The 25,126-nt window shown below is 46.3% G+C and overlaps 1 protein-coding gene across 5 annotated transcripts in view; it reads left to right on the top strand.

Annotated features, from left to right (window-relative positions):
- The first annotated feature begins 1,447 nt into the window (after positions 1 to 1,447).
- SORBS1 (sorbin and SH3 domain containing 1) overlaps positions 1,448 to 25,126 on the top strand; it is a 121,983-nt gene continuing 98,304 nt past the window's right edge. The window contains exons 1-7 of one of the 5 annotated variants that reach the window (XM_006831176.1): positions 1,448 to 1,479; positions 3,237 to 3,305; positions 6,034 to 6,129; positions 8,699 to 8,827; positions 15,602 to 15,628; positions 15,748 to 15,860; positions 22,892 to 23,053. In XM_006831176.1, coding sequence (XP_006831239.1) covers positions 1,470 to 1,479; positions 3,237 to 3,305; positions 6,034 to 6,129; positions 8,699 to 8,827; positions 15,602 to 15,628; positions 15,748 to 15,860; positions 22,892 to 23,053 — 606 coding nt within the window. In that variant the 5' untranslated portion in view covers positions 1,448 to 1,469. Of the gene's footprint in view, positions 1,480 to 3,236; positions 3,306 to 6,033; positions 6,130 to 8,698; positions 8,828 to 15,601; positions 15,629 to 15,747; positions 15,861 to 22,684; positions 23,054 to 25,126 lie in introns of all 5 variants that reach the window. The other 4 variants (XM_006831174.1, XM_006831175.1, XM_006831177.1 and 1 more) reach the window with 4 other exon arrangements.

Below are 25,126 nucleotides of genomic sequence, written 5' to 3'. Positions count from 1 at the left end.
ACAATTTTTAGATGTATCAAGTGTTTAAGAAGATGTCAATGATGATTCAAGAGAGGGAAGACCATCAACTTCAACGAATGAAGAAACTGGTGGAGGGAAGAAGACCTTGGAGTTCGCACTGATGTGATAGTTTCTAAGGCTGGGATCTCACCTGGTTTGACATTTTCAGTTTTAAGTAACCGTCCTATTCTCACAAGCTTTCTGCTCTAGGGGTGCCCAAAGCTTTGCACGTAGATCAGCTGTTGAAAGAGCTGATCTTTTCATCAGTCTTCCATCAAGATAGAAGCTAATGAAGATTTTTATGGAATGATTTATAACCGGGACAAGTCTTAGATTTACCAAAAAGATCCAGAGAGTAAGATCCAATCAAAACAGTGGTTTCTGAGCGGATCTGGGTCAATTAAATTCAAGGCTGAGAGGCCAGCTCAGAGGTTATGGGAGACTCTTTGGGGATCACAAAGGGGTAATTTTTGAAAAAAACTTTTTATTTAAATTGGATGAAGGTTTACAGATCAGATCATCAGTTTTACATTCAACAAATCATACACATTTTGCTTCATCTCACTGATTGCAGGCTCCACAATGTAACAGTGGACTCAAGCATGGCAACAGTAGTGAGGTTGGCCCAGGATTGGGCAGTGTTTCGGTCGGCTGTGCATAGGGTCGCTATGGGTCAGTGCCAACTCGATGGCACCTAACAACAACAACAACAACAACAACAATGTAACATATCACTTATCCTTCTTCCTTCCTGTGTTCCTTGTTTCCATTCCTACTTCTTTCCTAAACCTACTGAACTTTGTCCTTGGGTAAATGGTGCCCTTTTGATCTCAAATGGCTGACCATTCTATGGCATGTGTATCTCGCTGATGTGGTTGTTCCTCATAGACCTCTCTATTGCTTGGCTGAAAATTAAGTCACCAGGGTGAGTTCATTTCCAGACCTGAAGGGTGACAAGGCCCATGGTGTTGGGGTTCCACAAGTCTCTATCTGATCAATAAGGGAGAATCTTGAGAGGTTTTCTTGACATAAGATGGCTTTTTTTTTTTCAATTTTTTTAAGAAAAAGTCCAATAAAGTTGCTCTGAACCTTTTTTCTGTCCCCATCATAACAAGGCACCTGCTCATTACTCGAGAGTAGTAAGGACTGTCCTGTAAGAATCTCACTGGAAAACCTTACCCAGTCTATCCTACAGTCCTGCTGTTGCCCCTTCAAACTTTGTGTTCCACAAATTCAAAGAACAATAAAAAAATATATAATTTGAGCCCCTTGTGGACACCATAACTGTCATTTATTTGTGGTGTAAATCTAAGAGTGCAGTAGTCTTCAAGGAAGGGTTAAAGAGATGGAAACACCACATTCAGTAGTCTGTAGATTCAGATGGAAGATATGTTGAGAACTAATAGTGGTTTCCTTTTCTGCAGAGTGGTTCAGAGCCCCATTTGCAGAAGACCTGTCCTGTCATCACCATGAGCTCTGGTAAGTCATTTTAAACTCATCTTTCTGCTCTTCCCAAATCTCCTTTCAGCTGCTTACCCAGAGTTCCCACTCACTCTGGAGGCCTCAAAGGCATTTTATGTTTTGAGACCTTGGTGAGAATCCAAGCTTTGTCATAGTCATCATCATCCTCTGCATCAGCACATTTGTTGCTGATGATTTTATTGAGCACCTACTATGCGGTATAGTAAGGTGAAGGATCAGAGAAAAAGAGGAAGACCTCCAACGAGATGGATTGGCCAAGTGGCAGCATCGTTGGACTCAAGCGTGGCAACAGTAGTGAGGTTGGCCCGTGATCGGGCAGTGTTTCGGTCGCTATGGGTCGGTACTGACTCTTTGGCACCTAACAACAACAACAACTACTCATTGGGGACTGTGCACTTCATATGCACTGTGTCTTTAATGTATAGTTGCCCTTTCCCTTCCATTTTTAACAGCTTTATTGAGTGAGATATAATCAGCTTACAATAAACGCATATGCATCCAGCTCAAAGGCATTCCCTAAATCTGCTGACTGCAGCAAAGATAAACAACTAGACTGTCATTGCCCCAGGGTGTGAGTTAATGGGTCTCTTCACCCCGGCAGGTAGAGCAGCTTGGCTACCCTTTTGCTCTGCCTTTGATAGTCAAAGGCAAGACCGAAACAGATGAGTGGATTTGAGTATCTTCAGTTAGGATGAGGGTAGTGAAGAAGATTTGAAGAGAGCAGACCTACTCATTTTGCAGCCAGGAGTTGTCAAGTTTCCAGCCCAGGCTTCTAGGCAAAGAAGTTTCCATCTGGACACTAAGGCCCACCTTGGCTACTGAGTGTGCCCTGGAGACTAGGAGACCAGCAGGTGGGGTGGAGGTGGGGGCTGACCATATGGCCATCACAGTGAACCGTCTTCTTGCTCTTCCAAGGACCCGCTAGTCCTGCATTATTTCTAGAGCGTTATCAGAGATCTCTTATCAATTAAAAACAAGTCTCTCCATTTATTTACATACGATGCCCTTTCAGCCAAGACCTAAGCTGGGTAGGATGGTATATTTGGAGCCTGGAGGTCTCCAGGGTCACATCCTGGCTTCCGCACACGGTCTCTGTCATGTCAGACTTGTGGTGGCCTCTTCTTTGCATGCTCCTCTGGAAAATGGACATGACAACAGCACCAACTCATCAGCTGTACATGAGACACTGGTAGTTCAGTGGTGGATTTCTCACCTTCCATGTGGGAGACAGGAGTTCGATTCCCGGCCAATGCCTCTTATGCACAGCTACCACCTGCCTATCACTGGAGGCTTGTGTGTTGCTGTGACACTGAACAGGTTTTAGCTGAGCTTCCAGATTCAGCTGGAAGAGGGAGACAGTCCTTTGTCTCTGGCAGGCAAGGGCACTTAGAGGGAATTATGGAGATTTTTATTTCAGAAAGAAAGTCATAGCACGGGGGCAAGAGAACGTCCATCACCCACAAAACACCCCCTCCCCAAACATCTTGAGTGTCTTCCCTGGTTCTGGTCACACAGCATTCTCGAAGGTCTCCAGCAACACCTTGGGGGCCCCACCCCTAAGTCCACCCAAGGTTCATCCTGAGGATGACCCAGCAGGACATGCCTGGAGCGGTGGATGGAACCACTCCAGGGTCTGCCGGGGCAGGACCCCTTCCTCTTTCACTCTCCCCGCTGCCTCCTGCCCAGCTTGCTCAGGTCAGGACTCAGTAGATGTTGGGGTGCATGATCACAAGCCTGTGCTCATTTTCTTTCAGAATGTGATGTTGATGCTTCGAAGGCCGTGATGAACGGGTTGGCACCAGGCAGCAGTGGGCAGGACAAAGGTGAGGCTCTTGAAGACAAACTTGGGCTCACTGCTGGCAAGCTTTTGGAGAAGGAGCGGAGTGCATGAGCCTGGTGGGAACAGTCATTGGTCTAATCAGTCAGCCCAGGAACCTGTTTCCTGCACTGCTTTTCTGAGACTGCAAGCACAGTCTTACATCTAGTGAGTCTAAGGCTGCCATTTCCATACTGTGAGATGAGTTTTGAAAGTTAGTCCAATTGCAGGTGAAGAAGCAAGCGGCTCAGAGAGCTGCTTAGAGTCATTCAAGCCCCATGTGGAGAGGGATGCCGTGAATACCAGATGAGATACCTGGAAGGGGGTGTACTTCATGCCTGGTGCATACAGCTTTGATCAGCCTGAAATCTTTACCTGGCATTCCACCCTTCCCTGTAGCACAAGAGTGGCACCTTCACAGTCCTGACCCTGAAGCATTAAAGTCAGGTTCTGCGGTGGCATTAGCTTCCTGTGCATCCTGGTGTCAAATGAAGGGTGGAGAGGACCTTGAAGGCCTTTTGCCTTGGCATCTCTCATCGTGACGTCAGCATGACTGCCCGATGCAGTGCGCACTGAAGGAGCATTTCAGCTGGAGTGATGAGGTTGGGATTGAAGTCCTGCTTTGCTGCTCACAGGCAGAAGCCTCTTAGGAGGCACTTTGTCTTTGAGGGGGTGAGTTTCCTCATTTGTAAAATGAGGGCGTTTGATAATCTGCAGTATTTATCGCCACACTCAAATTCTGGTTGCAGTAATTCTGTGAACACTCATCCATAAATTTTAACGTATCAAAAAGAAAAGAGGAAAAATTCTGGCATTGATTATAAAATGCACCGGCTGTCAAAGAATCATTTCAGAGTTTGATATGTTTGGCCTTTGATTGTAATTCCCATCTGGCTCAATCAAGTATTCCTTTTGAGACAAGGTGAAATGTAAACTCCTGAGAAGGCAAGGTGGTCAGAGAGGGAAGGCAGACAGAGCGGGAGGAGGTGGGGAAAGGGAGACCCACTTGGTTTGGAGTTTTTTTTGCTTCTTTGCTTCCCCACCCAGTTATGCTGCTGTGTTCTTGGTGGGGGGCTGTGTCTCCTATGTTTTTGGGTCTACAACAATCTTGGCTAAGTTCCAGTGAAGGAGTGTTGAGGGACCGTTTTGTGGAGTAGGTACAGGGGGGTGCTTAAGCTACCACGAGGAATGTGTACAAGGGCAGGTATTCCAATGCTTTTAAAACTTGGGACGCCACCAACCCCATCCCTGGGAATTCATTTATATGAGAGACTTGAAGAGGGACGGGGGTAGGGTGGCAGATGAAAATGGAGTCCACTTTTTCCTTGATGAGAGATTCACCTTGGACTGGAAAGCAGGCGGCAGATATATCCTGAGGGTGGTCCCTGAACCAGGAGTCTGGACAATAGTGTTCCCATCTCAGCCTCTCCACATGGGACTTGAATGACTCTGAGCAGCTCTCTGAGCCTCTTGCGTCTTCACCTGCAATTGGAAGCACAACTCCTACCACCCAGCCAGCTTCCCAGGTGGCCATAGGAACAGTCAGATGTATTGCTGGGGAAGTATTTTGTAGCTTCCTGTGTGGAGTAGTGTTATTATTAACTTGTTTCTTGTCTGTCATGTGCCACAGGCAATGGCAGCATGATGGACTAGAGGATGTATTGTCCACTGCTGAAGTGCCTCCTGCCCCTGAACCCCTTGGCAGACTTGCCAGTGTGATCACTGATTCATCAGTGACTGTCTTGGTCCCAAACAGCCCCGCCCCACAGGTATAACTTGTGGCCACAAGAGCTCTGGGCGTCATCCATTGGAGCAGTATTGGAGCTATAGTACTCCAGCTCTCTTCATTTACTTTATTTACTACAAACAGGCTTGTTTGAAGAAGGAAGGTGTGGGAATGTGCCCACCATTGAGACTCCAGAATCTGGGGAGGCAGGGAGCCCAAGGAACTTTTGTAGGTTGATAACCAGGACCACCCAGGACTTGAGGACACCAGCCTGCTGCGTCCCAGACGTTACCCCAGCCCTTCTGGATATTCAGCTGGGAGTCTTGATCTTGGTCTCTGCCACCTGGGTGTTGCCCAGAGTCTTGAGCTTGCAAATTGGATTCTTGGCTACCTCTTGACCAGGAAAGAGTGGATTTCAGCAAGACCATCTGCTGCTTAACAGATGGGGTTCTAACTTGCCTGGGGCAAGAGGGATATGATTGGCAGAGTGGACCAGAACCTTCGCAGTTCAGTTATGATTTGGGGAAAGCAGCTGTGATGGTTGAAGGGACCAGGCAACTAATAGATTTGTTCTTTTCCTTCCTCTCCTCATCTGAGGCCCGTGGGCCCTAGCTGGCTTCCTCGGGCCCTCCCCCAAGTGCACATACCCAGCATTCTCCCAAGAGGCCCTTGGACTCTAACTGATCGCCCCTTCCTCTGTTTGCCAGGCCATCTGAGTCTCGGCAAATCTCTGTGTCCGGGGCCTTGGCAAACTCCTGGTATGGCAGGAGGCACAGAGAAGCCCTGGCCAGCTGAGTCTGGGTAATGACTCAGGGCAGGCTCTGCCGTGTTGGTCTGTAACCACGAGAGAGAGAAAGCAAGTTATTTTTAATGACTGCCTCTACTGCTCCTTGTAGTATCCTTTTTGTGTGGGTCACTTCCTCCTATTGTCCCTACCCAGTTCCTCAACTGCCTGAGTGTTTCCCAAATGTTCCTTCTGGATGCACCACTTACCCTTTTGTGTTTTCAGCCACCGCCAACCCTTTACGTGCACGCTCTATTTCTGCTGTTAAAATAATTCCCGTGAAGACAGTGAATGCCCCTGCAGGCCTAGTGCTCCGGACAGGTATTGCCCCTGGGTTTCTTGGTTTCTCTTCTAACGTCAGGTCATGCATGGTGCTCCTTCTTCTTTCTTTCCTTATAACAAATCCTTTGAGGCTTAATCCTTGCATGCTGAGGAGGTATTCTTTCTCACTTCCTTGGTTTGTTTCCTTTCTTCCTCTGTGTGTGTATGTGACTACATGTGTTTTGTGAGCCAGCAAGTATACAGAAGGACTGAGGACAGAGATACATTGCCCCTACCCACTTTAGGAGAAGGGTCACTTTAGAGGCTAGACATATACTCTAGGATGGGTGTGGGACCCATGAATTTGTCCTTACAGCTTTCTGACTCCCAGTACTTTATTTAAAACTCCAGTCTCTCTAAGGATTAACTCGGCCTTGCAGGAAACCTCTGGATTGGGTTGAATATGAAGTAGCTGCCAAACTGCAGACTCACTTCTGTAATACTCCCAGGGAGCCCCCGCCCCCACTTTACCTGCAGTCACTCCCTGCCGGTCCTCCATGGACGCGGTGCAGTCCACATGTTGGCTCCACTTCAGAGTTTCCTTCGGTACAAAATGAGACTGGAGAGGCAAACCCTACCTCACCCTCCATGAAAACCCCAGAAGCTCACCCTGGCTTGACTCTGACTCACAGTGACCGCCTATGTTGCAGAGTCGAACTGAGCTCCTTACGATTGATTGTCTTGGCTGAAATCTTTCCAGAAGCAGATTTCCGGGCCTGTCTTTACATGGAGCCACTAGATGAGTTCAAACCCCCACCATGTGAAGCCCCCAGGACCAAACCACACCTTTGCTGTCAAGTCAGAGGACAGAGTAGGGGTGCCCAGGGTTTCCAAGACTGTCTTCACCAGCACAGACTGTCGTTGCTTTCTCCCACAGAGCAGCTGGTGGGTTCAAACCTCCAGCCTGGCCATTAGAAGTCTAACCCTTAACCACTGTGCCACCAGTGCTCCCAAGTGAGGCATGTTGTTGCTGTTGGTATTGTTGTTGTTAAGATCCACCCTGTATAGGGTTTCCAGAAAGTGACTGTTGGCTTGAACCGCTGACTTTATGGTTTGCTGTCCTGTGCTTATCCCACAGCACCATACCAGGACTCCTAAGTGAGGCATGTTGTTGTTGTTAGGTGATGTCAAGTCGGTTCCAACTCACAGTAACCCTGTATAGGGTTTCTGAGGAGTGACTGGTGGGTTTAAACCACTAACTTTGTGGCTCAAACTGACCGTATGGTCCAGCGCATTATCCTGCAGCGCCACACCAGGACTCCTAAGTGAAATATAGGTGGTGTTTTGTCCCACAGGTGTTTCCAGGAATTGGACAAACCTGGCTGTGAGCCCTGGGACCTGTTGATGGGCTGGACTGGCCCTGCATCCTTTGCAAATGACTTGAAGCAGTTTCCCAGTTGTTTGTGGCATCAGGCACCTAGCCTCTGCCATCCTCTCTGGTGTGTGCTTGGCTTTCACTGGAAGAGGCGCTGCTGATAGGGCAACTCTTCGGGAGCTGTTGGGAAGCAGGGGAGATGAGACTTTGCTTCACTCTGCCCTGGCCTGGGATGGAGAGGAGCTGGATGTCTGAACCCACCTCCTGTTCATCGCCCCCTTGCACTTTAGCCCATAAGCCCAGTCTTCCTTAGTTTAGTTCAAGGATCCAGGCTATGAACAGTTTGCAAAAAGCAACCATAGAACTCCTTTCAGCTCAGCTTTATAGAAAGAAACCTTCTGCACACGTGCCTTCTAACCCTGAGGTCTGTACCGATTGCCGGTTGCTGACCTCCTTTACTGACTTTCCTAGAGGGTGGACCTCCAGATCATTTGAAGCTTATTTTGAAATCCTTGTCACTGGAACTCTTAAAGAGGACCTGGGTCTGTTACCAGACCATTGTGAGATGGCAGGAGAGGGCAGGGCCCGGGAAGACTCAGCAGGAAGGAGTCCACCTTTCTAGTCATTTTCTTTGGTGTGAATTTTCATCATTAAAGCCTGGAACGTGAGGCGCTCTCACTCAGCAGCTTTCTCCCCAGACTGCGTGTCCTTCTGTATGGTCATTTCAGGGGTCTTGACCTGGTGATATTGGAGGTTTCTTCTCTTTCCATTTGAGGAAATTTGAGGCAAGGAGCTGTAATTCTCTTCAAAAACAACCACGTGATTCCCTATGTTGCCAACTTGTTCTTTTATGAGAAGGGTGATCTGGAAGCTTGAAAAATCTTACATAAGCCCTTTCTTGAACTATGCCTAACTAATTGGTCCAAAGTTTGCTCACCTGCTTAAACTTCATTTAATAAAAGGAATAAATCTGCTTTCATTTTGAAATGTTTTCCGCTGATAATTGAACTCAAACATTTACTCTGAATTCATCATTACCTCATTTTCCCCTAACCTCATGATGCGTGTACAAACCTCTGAACAGGGCACTTGTCCCGCCCCGCCAACATACCCATTTTGTTGATCATACGTGCTTAAAGACTTGATGTGGCTGTAACCAGGTTCATCACATCGCCCTGCTGTAACAATTGGCTAGCTGCCTGTTGCTTTCGTCATTTGTGAATCCTTGGATTCAGTCCTCTCTTTTCTTTTCAGACATGGATCCTACAAAAATCTGCACTGGGAAGGGAGCCGTAACTCTCCGGGCCTCATCCTCCTACAGAGAAATCCCAAGCAGTAGCCCTATGAGCCCTCAGGAACCACCACCCTCTGGAAGCAAACCAGGTGGGCCAACCCTGGGACTGACGGGAGAAGTTTGAAGCATCATGGGAAGGGTGGGAGGCCATGGTGCCTCTTCTCAGGAGAGGAGGTCTGAATAACCACCAGCACTAACAGTGGACGGGCAGACTGGCTTTTTGAGCCCATTTCTGACCGCTGACCACTGTGATTTCCTGCTTTAGGAAGAGTGAGGCCCAGGAGAGGAGGCAAGGTAATTTCTTCCTAAAACCAGCCTAATCCAGCCTTTCTATGCCTAACTGGGGAAGGTCCTGTTTCCAAGCTTTCAATCATAAGGGATGATTAGCAAAGAAGGGCCAAATGTGCAACCCCATAGCCCAATAACATGACTTCCATCAACTTCTGGGAGAAGAGGTAGTAGACGAGAGGAAGCCTTGAGCTCCACCTAGTGGTTCAAATGTGAACATACAAGTTTAAACTAGACCACATATTGTGCTCTGAGTACTTACTGTATTTGTATATTTGTTTAAGGAGCTCTGGTAGTGTACTGGTTACAAGTCGGACTGCTAATCTCACGGTCAGCAGTTTGAAACTACTAGCAGCTCCGTGGGAGAAAGAAAGATGAGGATTTCTGCTCCCATAAAGATTTACAGTTTTGGAAACCCTGTGCAGGGTCACTATGAGTCGGGGCTGACTCCACGGCACATAACCACCACCACTGTATCTATGTAGTTATTTGATGGAGAAGAATATCGTGTTTGGTAAGGTGGAGGGTCAGAGAAAAAGAGGAAGACCCCCAGCGAGATGGATTGGCAAAATGGCAGGATCAATGGGCTCAAGCGTGGCAACAATTGTGACGTTGGCCCAGGATCGGACAGTGTTTTGTTCTGCTGTGCATAAGGTCGCTATGAGTTGGTACCAACTCGATGGCACCTAACAACAACAACAAGGAAGTGTTCTATTGTCCCCAAATAATCCTACAGCTCATAACTTTGTACAAACTAATTTGGTTAAAATATCTCTGAAAGAAATTTTAAATGCAAAACTCTGAAGAGTTAAGGAGGAGCAATCAATCATGGTGTGGCATTGTAGGATAATTTTAGGTTTCTGAGGTCCTCAGAAACCCTATACATGGTCATAGTGCGTTGGAACCAACTCAGCGGCTCTTCACAACAATAATTAATCATGCACACCTTATATAGTAAATTAATCTAGTAGATAATTTTCTTGCTGGTTGAGTTGCGATCACTGAATCCGAATCAGCAAACGTTCATCCAGCATCATCTGTGTGTTAGGTGCCAAGCTAGTCACTGGTGATTGTGATGAGAAATGGAATGGAAGGAAGAAAAGGGAGAGTAATTCTGGGTGTGTTAGGGGAGGGCAAGAGGCAGCTTGTTGCAGCAGAACGGAACAGTCATGAGTGGGCTCGTAGCCACTGACATGCTTTCTGGCCGTGGGCAAGTCACAATGCCTCTGAAGCCCATATAAAGTGTGCGGGGCTTAGATGGTTTTCAGACCTCTTCAGGCCTTGGGAAGTTTGGGAATTGATCTAATATAAGCTGAATCTAATTCACTGGGGACACATTTGGGATCAGATGCTAGAGGAGTGTGGGTGGACAGGAATAAGCCACGTTTGAATATGGGGGTGGGGGAGACACATTTAGAGTGTAGTACATGCTGGGGAGTGACTCTGGAGATAGAACTTTCAGGAATGGAGAACATGCCCTCTAACCTTACTACCCAGTGCATATCTGGACTCTGGCTGTATCCATGGAGTTCCCAGCCCTCCTATCTTCGTCTCCTCCTTCCTATGACTCCTGGGTGGTAACAGCTGGTCATCACCATTCTCCACTCTTGTCTAGAGCCTGGGAGCCCCTGCACCTTGAATGGCTCTGTGGAAGCAGTTTTGCTATTTGCAGGTAGCCATGTTGGACTGGAGGCCGAGTGTGAGTGGCGTACTTCCTCTGACCAGCCCCTTCTAGATAACTAACATCAGATAGCATCCACTTCCATTCCTCTCCACTGGAGCCGGCCTCTGCCCTAGCTATTCTGTCCACTTCCTCTCTTATTCCTGGGCCTTCACTACTTCCTTAAAGCCCTGAAGGTTTCCAGGTTGCTAGTTATTTGCCTGGACTGGAAGCTCCAGTCTTTGTTACTGCCCAGCATCTGTGTTCTCCTAATTTTCTTCTTCCATGGTCCCTTGACACCCACATTTCAGGGGTTCCCCCCGTTTTTAGTTCTTGCTCCAACTCTCTTATCCCTAGAGATGGTATAGTTCCTGGGGTAAGACAATCCTCTACTGAATCTCAGGTCTGTTCCTTACTGTCTTTGTGATGTGAGCAAATTACTTAACCTTGTTATTGTTATGTGTCGTTGAGCCAGTTCTGACCCACAGCGACCTTGTGTAGGATTCCTGAGGAGTGGCTGGTAAGCTTGAACCTCCAACCTTGTGGTTCAAACCAACTTTGCAGTCTAGCACATTAACCCACAGTGCCACACCAGGACTTAACCTTAGAAAGCCTCAACTAAACACTAGAGAACCTCATGATAGACCTGCAGGGATAAATAAGCTCATTCATATTGAGCACAAGCCAGACACATAGCAAGTGATATTCAGGAAGCCTGTTTAAGTTTGAGGCCATGAGGTCTTGGAGATCGTAGGAATGAAGAACAGGGCCCAAGTGTAAAAGTATACGCAGGATGATATAGTGTATTTAGGGACAAAGGCAGGGTAGAACTCTGTGCTGACCAGGAGGCATCTTCATAGGTTGACTAGAATAATTGTGGCAGCCATGCAGCTGAGTGGGTTGAGTCCCATTTTATTTAACACACGGAATTTCTTGACAAGGGAAGGGCTTCTAGGAGCAAGTTTCTAATAGGCATTTGGAGCCCAAAGTGTGGATTCTAAAGCTATCTACACTGAAATTAAAATTGGAAAGATGGAAATGTTCTCTGGGGTGGAATGGCATTTGGTGCCTTCAGCATTGCCCAGTTTTAACCCATTCTCCGAACTCCTGCTCTTGCTTGATTATGGGTCTTGGATCATAGCCTTCTGACCAGCTTCTCAACCTCTGACTATAGACCCCAGCTTTTAGGAACCATCTAGGAAAAATTGTAGCAGTCTCAATCCTGACCCCTTGCCCTTGCGTGAGGTCTCATTATTTTATCCCTGATTCACAGTCTCTGTGCCTGGTTGGGTTTAGGTCTTGAGAGAACACCGTATTGGTCCAGAGTAACACCATTCTTTTTCCCAGGTCAATAGGAGGCAGGAAGTCCAAATTTGTTATGGGTACAAATCAGACTTCCTGACTGGTTTAGCCTGAACGCCTTGTCAACTTCTCGGTTCCAACCCAGATACTAAGGCCCAGTTCACCTCTTAGATTTTGTTACTTATGTGCCAGATGGATGTAAAGATTCTTGGACTTAAGATGAACTCATTTCCTCTGGTGTGACTCTCAGATTTGTTCTCCAGAATGACAGAGCAAAGTCAAAAAGCTGACTTTGAAGCAGTTAAGGCACCTCTCTGGTCCCGCTAACTCAAAGTCTTTTTTATGAGGTATGCGTAAAAAGTAACACAAATACAACTTGGAACATGCTTAGATTCACTTAAAAAAAAAAGAAAAAGTTTTTATTGTGAATTGAGTGGTAGTTTACGTGGGAGCACATTGATTGCACACCATCATTTCATTGCAGTGGTTACACCTTAGATCCACTTTAACACCTCTCATCTAACTCACTCTACCAGAGCAAATCAAGATCGACACAATGAAAATTATCCTACGCTCCCAAGAATAACCTATCAGCAGAAAACTTTAGAACAGGTCAGAATGAAACTAGCACAGAATGAGATCAAAGAGAATATCAGGAGACCTCAGCCACAGGCCAGAAAAGGTTGTAGATAAAGAACAGATGGAGGAAAAGATGAGACAAAATCAATTATCCTTTTTTCTGAAAGACTTGGTCTCAGATCCAAATTTCAAAGGTTTTCTTCCATGCCTGAAAGCTCTAAGGTAACATTTATTGAGAGAAGCATTTTGGCAGTCTCCTCAATCAAGAATTAATAATTGATGATTGTGTATATAAAATTTCATCCTACAGCACTTAGGCACAAATGGCTCTGGGCTGCTATCTCCTTTCAAGTTTCAGAAGACTTGGTACCTAATGAAGGATGATTGAGCAGCAGAGATGCCATCTTCTTTAATAAGGAGGAGAGGATCATGTAAAGAGGTTCTAGAAAGTATTTTTGGTCGCTAGGAAAGGGGAGTAAGGAACCATTTTAAGACTTGGCATGGGAGGAAAAAGTGGCTCCATTCCCAAGTAGTGTTCTTGAAGTGATTTATCAAATGTCATAGCTCAACAATCTGTAATTTATTTCTGTGTCTGGGGCAAGTTTTCTTCGTAATGATTTGAATTCCAGTTTTATTAAGCACATACTTTATGCTAGGCCCTTTCGTTTCGTCCTCACGACTCAAAGGGAGGTGACTGTTATTTCCAGCTCATCGAGACTCAGAATGTGTCTGATGCCAAAGTGACTGTGCTTTTAGGAGACCTAGAGGCTTGGAGGGGGGACAGTCACATCTCAGTTTCTCATGGCTCATGTGTTTGATAATGTTACCTCACCAGAACTCCAGTGAGCTTCAGAAGGTGAACAAAATAATAGGCCCCCAAATCCATACCCAGCGTTGACATACTTTGTTAAATAGCTTCTCACTCAGAGCCTGTTCCTATTTAATTTATACACAAATGTAATACATTTCATAGAGTGACTGACAGACCAGTGTTAAATGTTGTGTTAATGTTAAGTGCGGCTGAGTCAATTCTGACTCATATCGACCCTGTATATAGGGTTTCCAAGGAAGGACTCATGGGTTTGAACTACTCACTGTGGGGTTAGTTGTCAAATGCTTATCCTACCAAGCCTCCTGACAGGCCAAGGAGGCCTAGAAATCACTAAGCAAGGAAGATGGGGTAGTAAGTGATCAATGCAGGGGAGGGAAGTCCTAGTAGTCTGGGGCCGTTTAATCCAGGGACTAGTGACCCCACCTGGCCCAGCAGTCCACGCAGGGACAGCTGTTCCTAATGCCCTCACTGTGTCCGAAAGAAGGATCCGCATAGTCCAGCATCCTCTATGAAAACGCTGCAAACACACGGTGCACTTTAGACAGTGTGTATTCAACCTTGTTGCAATTTAAGAGAAAAATGTTTTGATGCTCAACCTGGAGCATGAAGCTGTTCAGATAAACTCCATCCCTGTGTGAACTAGAGTGTGAAGGTTTTCCTCGAAGACAAAGGTGTCTGGCACCTGTGAGCTAAAAATGGTCTTTACATTTTAAAGTAGTTGGGGAAAAAAAATCAGAAGAAGAGAAATCGTTTATGCTACATGAAAATGATATTGAATTAAGTTTTCAGTGTCCCTTTGTTCTTAAGTGTTGTTGGTCGGTCCAACTCATAGCGACCCTGAGGAGTGACTGGTGGGTTTGAACTGCCCACCTTGCAGTTAGCAGTCCTTCTAAAAAGTAGGACACCAGAGCACCTAAAAGTAAAGCTGTATTGGAACACAGCCACGCTGGTTCACTCACACACCGGTATTGTCTACGGCTGCTCTGTAATACAATGGCAGAGTTGAAATGTTGCAACCAAGACTGTATGGCCCACACAGCCTGAAATATGTATGTCTGGCCCTTTGCAGAGTTCTCAGATCCTTGTAGAGGATGGTGGTAAATAGTAAACATTTGCTGAAACCTGGGCACTGTGCTAAGCATGTCACATATATTATGTCATTTAATACTTATAACAATCCTTATGAAGAAGACATACCATTGTCTCCGTTTTGCAGATGGGGAAACTGAGGCTTATAACTAGAGCCTCTAAGGGTGGAGCCAGGATTTCAATCAAGTCCTGGCTGCATCCCCAGTTGTACTCATGAGCTCAGTGCGCTATAGTCTCGTGGTGTCAGGCGGGGCAAATTAAGAGCGGCTGAGGGACCATGGCATGCATTGGGCAGTGGCTGGGAGGGCAAGGTGGCTACTGGCTGAAGGGAGAGAAAGGTACCCTATTGTTGTTGTTCAGTGCCTTCGAGTCGGTTCCGACCCATAGCAACCCTGTATAGGATTTCCCAGGAGCAACTGGTGAGCTTGAACCACTGATGTTATGGTTCAAACCTACTTTGCAGTCCAGCACTGTAACCCACAACGCCACACCAGGACTCCAAGGTGCCCTATGTGTTGTTGTTGTTATGTGCCATGGAGTCGGTGCTGACTCATGGTGTGCCCTATAGTGTGCTGAAAACTCAGGACAGCTGATTAGATTTTGAAGTGTTTTCATGGCTCATATGATGGAAAGAAGGAAAGCAGTCAGGGAGGGAAAAAATCCGTTATCACAGCAGATGCCTCTGGGCTTAAATCATGTTCTACCCCTAGCCCAGCACCAACTCTCCCTGGGCAAAGTGCTTATCCACGTCTCCTCCTGTCTGCTTATGAGGAGAGGTCATTCTGAACCCACGACAGGCTTGAAGGGGAACGAGAATGAGTGCAAGTGAGCTCTGGACAGCAGAGTTCTGTTGCCTTTTTGTCTGTAAAATAAGAATGTCAAGGAACAATTGTTTCTTCATTACTGTGAATGTGAGCCTTGTGCTTTCAAAGGTCAGCGCCTGGGAGCACATCATGGCTTCGAGTGGGTTCCTATGGTAATGAGACCATCGTGACTGAGGGCGTTTTGTGTCAGATCACAGGGCACTGGGTTTCCAAACTTCTGTGCAGTGTATGCTTGTCTGCAAGTGTAACCATTTCTGTGTTTCTTCTTCTCATTTTCATCACTTCTTAGGTCTGGAGCCAGAGAGTTCCTCAGCAGGTAGGGTGTTTCTTGCATTTCTCCTGTCCTTGTCTTCCACCAGGAACCCCTGAATTAGAGGGGGATCCGGGAGTGTTCCTGGGAATAAGAGATTTTGTTTGCTTTTGTCTTTCTCGTAGATGAGTGGAGACTTTCTTCCAATGCTGATGCCAATGGAAATGCTCAACCCTCTTCACTCGCTGCCAAGGGCTACCGAAGTGTGCACCCGAATCTTCCCCCTGACAAGCCCCAGGTAGGCATATGCCCAAGGGACGGTAGGGACCACCGAGTGGTACCTATTCGTGAGTCTTTTCTTTAGCCTGGACTTGTGACTTCCTGATTCCCCAAGTGAGTAATGCGATAAGTTTTGAGTCAGGCTACTGGTCAACCCTGAAAACATCCCCACAAAGACTGGAGTTGGGAACAGTTGAGGTCCAGGGGAGTTGGTGTATAGGATGTGTCCCAGGTATTTGAAATAGACCGGATGTTTCTAGGTTTGCTGTTTCTAGATGGTGTCGAGTCAGTTCCAACTCACAGCAACCTTCTGCACAACAAACAGTCCTGTGCCAACCTCAGTTATTGTAAGCATTGCTGCTTGTCACAGTGTCAGTCCATCTCCTTGGGGGGCGGGGTCTTTTCTTTTTCACTGACCCTCCACTTTACCAAGCTAGATTTGATGATATTTTTGCTGCTGTTGTTGCTGTTGTGATGTGCTGTGGGGTCGGTTCCGACCCATAGCGACCCTGTACAGGGTTTCCAAGGCTGTAAATCTTTACGGGAGCAGAAAGCCTCATCTTTCTCCTGTGGAACTGCTGGTAGTTTCGAACTACTGACTGTAAGGTTCGCAGCCCGATTCATAACCACTACGCTACCAGAGCTCCTTATTGTTGTTAATGCTATTAAATCAATTCCAACTCATAGCAACCCTGTATAGGGTTTCTAAGGAGCAGCTGGTGGGTGTGAACTGTAGACCCTGTGGTTTGTAGTCCAGTGCTGATCCTACAGCGCCACACCAGGAGTCCAGGTTTAATACAGGTGTCCAGATATTCTGAAAGAGGGACTCCATTTAGCCAAGAATAAATGGGCAAGAAGGCTGTTCCTGTTTTGTTTTTGTTGTAACTTTTTAGCATGTAATATTCAAGAGAGGAGTGCACGTTTGTGCTTTGATTCCATCAGTTATCTGGTGTTGGGGCTGTAAAGGTTCCAGCAACTCTATCCTTACAGATTAGGAGCAGGCAGCAATGCCCAGGCCCTGAATTCAGCAGCTGAGGAGTAGGCAGGTTGATGTTAGAATGGGCAGTGCAGTTGAGCTTAAATGACTGTAGTTCTACCCTTGTTGTTAAGTGCCGTCGAGTTGGTTCCAGCTCATAGAGATCCTGTTTGAACTGCTGACCTTGTGGTCTGCAGTCTAGTGCTTATCCTACAGTGCCACACCAGGAGTTCTACCCTATAGTATCCTATAAAAGAAAGTGCCCCAAAGTTGTTCAGCATAGAGTAGGGATCATTTTTCCTTAAAGTCTTTCCCTCTGCTGTTTTCCTGATCTTTCTTCAATCCCTTCCCTGTTGCTACTTGGCCATTTTAATGAAGACCCAGTTCTAAATTCAGGTGATCTGTGAAAATTTATTTTACCTAGAGGAGGCACATCATGGAACGGAGCAGCCCTCTCTCTTACAGGGAGTTGTATTGCTCAAAAACAGGTGCAGGAATGTTTCTTGTGTCTTCTTCCCTCTGCCTTCCTTCTGTGGCAGTTTTTGAGCTCCCAGACTCACAAGGAACGGGAATTTGGCATGTCTTTCCTCAGTGCCCACCCTCTTCTAGGATTGTTCTGTGTCCTGAGAACACAGAATTGTACAGGCTCTGATTAAAACGTAATCAGAAATGTGATCTTCTTCTCTGCCGACCCTTATCTTCCCGGGCTTAGAGCTGGTTGCTAAATCATCTGTCCCATGTGCTGAGCAGTGCCATTCAGCCTTTCTGCCATCTGCCACAGCCTGGGTCCCTTAGGTACAGCCCAGAGCATACTGTTTACAGCCAGAGTCACTCATGTGGCTTGGGAGAGCAGCTGTCCAACAAGGAACTCGGTTATTTTGCCAGGTCTAACACCTTTCTCCCATGTAGAAATGTGTGGCCTTGGGCCCTCTTCTTCAGTCATCTCAGAAACTGATACAGTGAGTTATATCCAGAGTAGAAAATTGTTGCTGTTCTTAGTACCGTTGAGTCAGTTCCAACTCATAGCGGCCCTGTTGTATAGGGTTTCTGAGGAGCGGCTGGTGACTTTGAACCGCCGACCTTGTAGTAGAGTGCTCATCCGGCAGTGCCACACCAGGACTCCAGAGCAGAAAATAGTGCTGATTAAGCCAAAATAAATGCAGAAGCACACCTTTTTGGCCACGACCAGTAACAGCTTTTCTAAAGAGGTAATTTTTAAAGCATGTGAAGTAAATGAAAATTCCCTGAACCTTTTAAAAATCCACTTATTGAACTCCGATTAATCAAGCAGCTGCTGTGTTGAGGTCACTGGTAAACACTGTCCTCATGGAGTCTGTGGTCTAGTTAGGGTAAGCATCCTGTAATATCTCCTCATTCTCCCACTCTCTTTCTCCTTAAAACGAACCTGGCAGATTGCTGATTCAGAAATGTTCTTCTGCATATTCCATGTGAAATTGGCCATCCAAATTCCAAGAACCTTTAAGTCACATATTATCTCGTGTTCTTTTTAAATTCAAAAATGACTTCTTCTCTGTATGGTCTACGCCAGAGACGTGAACGTGTACCAGCTTAGAAGCTCATGACTGTCTATGTTGATTTTAGATAAAGAAAGTTCCCAGACCTGGAGGCCTACTTTTTCCACAGAAAGAGAGGAAGACCCTGTGTGCTGATGGTCCATTGGCCTTCCTTTTGCCCAACTGCACCTGCTGCCTTGTCCTCCCCAAGCCTCCCTCTCTCTGTCACCCACTGCCATGATAGTCCCCTGCAGAGGTGGCGATTGGTGGTTTCTAGAGCTGTATAATCTCTGACTGTCAGATTCTTCAAACAGCCCCTTTTTTTTTCACTGGCCCACTTTCTAAAAAAGATCAAAGAATGCCATTAATAGCCAGCTGGGCCGGGATGCAAATTGCCTATGTTCCTACAATGTTTAAAGCAAAAAGTAGTTCCTTCCATGTAAAGTCAGTGTGTCAATCCCACTCCCCTCCTTTTTTAGGGCTAACAGAAGTCCCAGGACAGGAAGCCCTTTGGCTCCAAGTGCATTGTCAACACTCTGGGGGAAGTGTCCTCTCTGAGGGTCAGGGCCCTGGGAAGGTTTGCAGCCTGATGTAATACAGCCCAACCACCATATATGGCTACAGCCAAACTCAGTGAAATACTCACTGAAATGGATTTCTATCTTTGGACAAGAAGGAATTGCATATGGGAAACTTGAGCTCTAAGTAAAAGTAAATCCGGCCCAAGTCAAAATAGTCTTTTACCTACATCCTTGTTGTTGTTGTTGTTGTTAAGTACCTGCATCCTTAGCAGCTATTAATCAGCTTTGCCACAGTCCCTCTGGTGTATGAAAATCCAAATGTTTTATTTCTAGAGCGCATCATTTAGTCTGTAATCATGCCCCAATCTCCAGCCCAAGTGGAATGAAAACAAGTGAGTTCAGCTGAGAGGTTTTGCTCCTGCTGACTGTTGGAGAGGATCTGCTCATTTTGTGATTTTTGGTTGGTGCATGTGGGTCACGTTCTCCTGGCACCATCATGATCTCCTAGTGGCAGGCATCAGGTGAACCTAGAATTAGCAATCAGCTGTTCTCCATTAAGGTGCTTTGAAGTTTGAAAGCTGAGTTTGTTAAAACATCTAGTATTTACTATCTCTGGGTTGATATTCTAATCCAGACCCCAAAAACTTTTCATTTCTCACCCATTAACTCTCTCTAACATCCCTTTCCCCTGCCACCTAGACTCCATAAAACAAGCAGACATACAAAAAACAGACCTCCATTCTCCCATTTTTGGTCATAACCCATAAACCCGATGTTGAGTAAGCTCTACTAGATCTCACCTTTGCAGCTTGGAAGACCGTTCTGGTTTTATCTCTAATGAGATATCTTTCAAAATGGTCAGGGGACAGTGAAGAAAGTCTAGGAAAATGAACATGCTTCATCCATGGTCTGATTACTGGGTTGGCAGATAGCTTTTATTGAAATGAGATTCACCCCAGTTCCAACCCTCTGTTCTGCTGAGACCCCAGGAGGAGCGAGGAGCTGTGCAGAGGGAAACGAAATGAGATGGGAACTACAGTTTTCTAGCTGCAAACCTATAGCCAGAGCTCTGGGTTTATGCCGTGAGTCTTGAGCTGATTGCCTAGGATTGTCTGTGTTTGGTGGTGAATTGGGTGGGAATGTGATGGGGCTGGAATTTGATAAACCAGGCATTCAAGTGCTTCACTGCCCAGTCCTTTTTTTGTGCCCATCAGAACTAGGAGATGATATACATTTAATCTCATGCTTGTCTTCCATGTAATAATTAGTTCCATCAAATTGTTTCCTCCGAGAAAAGAGCCCATGTGGATTATAAATCTTCAGTATTCTCTTCATGGTGAGCTTTGATTTATTATACTTAGAGCTCATTGCTAGATCTGAGTGATTCTAAGATACTTCCAGGGCTTTGAACCAGTTCATTCTGGTTCAGCCCCTCCCCTTCACCAGATATACTGAATCAGAATCTACATTTTTAACAAAATCCCCAGGAAATTCTTATGTACAAGGTGGCTTTCAAAATATTCATGGAAAAGCTTCATATCACTTGCATTTTCCCATGAACTTTTTGGCATCCCTACTAGACTGCTACCTGTAAGGTGAGTGGTTCACACCTTATACAGGGTCGCTATGAGTCAACCTACTTGTCAATGATGACAATGGCACTTAACAACAATATCAACATATACATAATTTTCTTTCTACTCTAGATGTAGTGACTCCGTCTCTTCAAGTGATTCAGATGTCCACATAAGAATCGCAGGTGCATAAGAATCACCTGGTGATCTTGTTAACCTGTGGATTCTGATTCAGTATGTCTGGACTGGAAAAGCAGGTTCCCAGCAGGGGGTCAAACCAGAAGGAGCTAATTTGCAGCCCTGCTGTGAACAGAGATAAGGATGATCCTTCCAAGTCACCTTTTCCTAAGAGAATGGAAGGCACTCAAAAGCAGTTCAGTGAACTTTTTTTTAAATGTAATAAACTATTCGTTTTTAGAGCAGTTCTTAGGGTTACAGGAAATTACACAAAAAGTATAGAGCGCATGAACTTAAACGTTTAAAGCCAAAGTCTTTGAGGAAAGAGATGTGTGAGGGGAAATTGGCAGCCTTGGGTCTTCTCCCACTGACATTTTTGTTCCTTTGGCACCCCTCTTCGCTCAGGAGAGCTGAAAAAAAAAGTTTAGGTCAACCAAAGATTGACATCAAAATTGACTTGGTAAATGGCATCTCACAGACTGAACTCAGCCTTCTTTGATATAAAGGCAAGGTGGGTCTATCCCATCCACACACAGGTGATACGGTTAAATGCTTGGCCTCTGGGCTTTACCCAGAAGGGGACCATGAGGATCTAAACTGAGAATTAAAAATGTGTCATGTATTGATTTTTCTTGATGTCATGTTATGCTGTTGTTTCTAATGGGCGTCCTTCTTTCCACGTCCTCTCCTCTTTCCGCCCCCCTCTCCCCTGGCTTTGGTATCCCACCTAAAAACAATACTAAAGGTTCTCTCTCCCCCACGCTCCCCTCCCTGTCAAGAGGACCGCTTTGCACGGCAGCCCCCAACCCTCTGCTGTACCTCGAGGGACTCACTCTACTTGAGCTCACCAAGGCCTTATATTTCACCCAGCACCCCTAGTCAGCAGGTCCCCTCACAGCCCCAGCCGGCCTCTCACTCCCTGACCACCAGATCAGCTCCCCAAAGTACAATGTGTCTTGGCCCCTGGCTTCTGGGTACCACGGTCCCCAGTGCTTTATCCCAGGCCCAGCAACACCTTCTAGCCACCAGGACAGTTTATACTGGGAATGTGAGCTTTAATCCACGTCATAAGGCAGTAGGGAATAAAAAGGTCAGCAGCTTATATGTACCTTGTTTATCCAATAACGTTTGCCTGGTGGCATCGGAAAGCTCCTCTCGTGTTGCACGTGACCCAGCCAAAGGCACTCCCTCAGAAGCAGCGGGCACTCGGGCACCGACTCCCAGCATCGTCTCCCACACAGCCGGCAAGGGAAAGCCACCCTTTGCTCCTTCTTCCGACCCTCCCAAGCTATTCTCTGACCTCCATAAAGATGCTGTTAACCATGGTGAGAGTCCTTGCCTGGGGCCTCAGGCTTCGTTCCCAGATGCAGTGAGACCACCTGTGCTAGGCCCCCAAGTTACCTCTGATCCCGAAAGACGGAAGAGAAAAGAACCTTACCTTTTGCAGCCGTGTTATCCAGCCAAGGCAAGAACTAGGAATGTCTGTGTGTCTCCTACACTGTCTTTTTCTAAACAGATGTGAACAGCTCCCTTTTTTTCTGGGCTGCTGTACCCTCCCTCTCCTCACTAATATTGCTGCAGCTTGAATCCCCAAGTCTTCTCTCAGCACAGTTCCTTCCCTGTCTCCCTCTCTCTCTTTTTTTTGTAAATGTGGAAGTATGCCAGAGTGGGAATCCATAGACTAAGAGCACAGTGAGGTGTGTGGTGTATTTGTGTTTTAAAGCAAGATGCCAAAGATAATACTGTATTTGCCTCTAAGCTTCCAGGTTTTATAAGCAGTTTTTTTGGGTTAAACACAGCCTGCTTGCCTATTCTCTTGTTCTCGCTTTCTCTCTCATAAAGTGTTAAAGGGATTCAAAAATAGATGGATGGAAAGTGAACTTGGATGGGGTTTCCTCTGTGTCATAGAGGATGGGGAGGCCAACTGGATAGCGCCGGCTGTCCCGTGCACTCTGAGGAAAGGGCACCGATTAAATATTTCTCAGAGTACATCATTGCATGTCCACCCTCAACTGTTTAAATATGGAATTCCTTCTTCTCTGCCGTACCCCTTTACATAATGACCCCCTTATTTCCTACAGGATGCCACTTCCTCCAGCCCAGGCCAACCTGAGATCATAGTTGTCCCTCTCTACCTGGTTAATACTGACAGAGGGCAAGAAGGCACTGCCACAACTTCGGCATCTCAGGGGCCGCTTGGCCACGTTCCCACATTCCCGGCGACCGCCCCTGCCAGCTCACCTCTGACCTTGCCGACACTAGATGATTTCATTCCCCCTCATCTGCAGAGGCGGCCCCACCACAGCCCGCCAGCCAGTGCTTCTGGCTCCTTTCCCCCCATTAGCCCGACTTCACCATCCTTCTCACCACCACCTCCACTGGTACCCCCAATCCCGGAGGACCTCCACAGAGTCTTGGAGCCTGACCTCACGGGAGCTGTTTCAAGCACAGTAAGCCTGCTGGAATTCCCTCCTCATGGCTTTCCTGAATGTCTCGTCCCAGCAGTGAACTACCCCTCTCTCACTGGAATACTAAGTGCTGAGGAACTGAGCGTTGCCTGTGCTGTCACTTGTGTGACGGCTGGAACCGTGTTTGCTTTCAACTCGAGTGCATGCTTCCGTATGTGCCGTGAATTTCTCAACTACCTCTCTTCCTCTGTGTCCTGTTCGGAATGCACATCTTCCTGAGATAACTTTTTATCTTCCCTCAGTGAATACAGCATCTGTTGCCTTGACCTCAACTATGAAGTTATATCTTCATAGGTAAGACAGATGTAGTGTGGAAAGCTCAGGAAAGCTGAAGAACTGTGTGGAAGTCAGTGGCGGATGTGGAGCTAAATAACAAGACTTTCTCCACCAGGAAATTGTAGGGGAAGAAAAGATTCATTCTTGTTGATTTAGCAAGTCAACAAACTCTCTTTGATATACAGAAATGACAGGCTAGATAAAAAGTGAAAACAAAATGAGAGAGCTGGGTTTAATTTAGCTAATGGATATGAATGCTTTGTACAGGTGTTAGGACTGTTTCCACAAAAGGCAGAAAACTGCTGGCTCTCAGGCATTGAGGGCAAAACAGTGGACCAGTGGTCACGGGAAGGTTAAGGACCCTGACTCCTCATCATAGGCAAGAGAGCCCACATCACTTTATAGAAAAAGCTGAATCTCTTCTGTCCTCTGAAGCCCTGGGAATTGAATGGTAGTCATAAAATGGTAGTCCAGTCACAGGACTGTGGGTTCATTGGGATCAAGGATGTAAAAATCCCTGGTTCTGTGCTGGGACAGAGGAAGTACCCAATAACATGTTACTGCCACTGCTGAAGTTAAGGGGGTACATGGTCAAGGACTTGTCATAGTTAATGTCGGTAACTGGCTAATTAACAAGCATTGAGTTATAACTGTGTTCTCGACTCTGCTGGGTTGGTGGGTACAACTGTGACCATGTCATGGCCCTTGCTCTCAAAAGGCTTTTTAGATCTGGGAGGATCTCAAGCTTTGAGTACTTGGGGGGTCACCTGAGGGGCAGAGGACTTCCTCAATTGTTGATTCCAAGGCTAGCCTCCCAAAGTTTCTGAGTGGGTCTGGCAGAGACAGAACCCTGGTGTGGTTATAAGCATCCGTGGGAGAATCCACGTTTTGAAAACAGTGGTCTAGCAGGTCATGTAATTGTATGGTGTGAGTAAGCATTCACTGAGAATGAGTAAGCATTCTCCATTTGAGAAAGAAGAATCCTGCCAGACTCACTGCCATTGAGTCGATTTAGACTCATAACAAGACTTGCCTATCAAACTAGCTCAAATAGCTCTTTAAACTGAAGCTGATCATACAGAAATCAGAAAGAAAACTTGCTTTGGGCGTGTTAGAGAAATTATGGTGAAGGATCAAGCAAACCAGAGCTGGGAGGTCTTGCATCCTAGACTGGAGCCTCCTCTCAAATGTCTAGATAAACCATAGTCCGAAGCAGGCAGAACACAGCCTGTGGGCTGGATTTCCACTGAGCTGTGCGCTCAGTCAACTCCGTTGGAGAAAAATGCAATGCTCCGTTGTTCTCTGCTGTGCTGACCTCTGCCCTAATCTCCTCCGCCAGCTCAATTTACAGGTGAATTTAGAAGCCAGTCTTGTTTTGGAGAGTGCAGTTGTTCTTGCCTTTGGTACAGAATGAGTTTCTGAGAAGTCGTATATGAAGTGAAGCTTAGGTTTTAGTAGTCTACCATCGCAAGTGGTTTTGTTGTGTACATCATTTGCTTAGATTTAGACCTTCATATCCAGTTCCTTTTAGGATAAAATGATGCCAGATAATGTCCCCAGTTTCTCAAAGCGAATTGCTATGGATATCTCAGGGAAGTTATCAATTGGCCTGATAACTTCTGGTTTTGCCCCAAGTAATGAAGAGGTGAAAAGGGAATCTGCTGAGGTTCCTCCAGTGAACGAGAATTGTTAGGGAGAGCAGGAGCCCCCGCAGCTGGTGCCATGAGCTGCTCTCAGCTCCTGCAGCTATATGCGAATAAGAGGGAAGAGTAGAGTTCA

This window comes from Chrysochloris asiatica, unplaced genomic scaffold, assembly GCF_000296735.1.
Source record: "Chrysochloris asiatica unplaced genomic scaffold, ChrAsi1.0 scaffold00003, whole genome shotgun sequence".
Lineage (NCBI taxonomy): Eukaryota > Metazoa > Chordata > Mammalia > Afrosoricida > Chrysochloridae > Chrysochloris > Chrysochloris asiatica.
The sequence above is the reverse complement of the archived record's forward strand: the minus strand, read 5'-3'. Positions and strand labels throughout refer to the sequence as shown.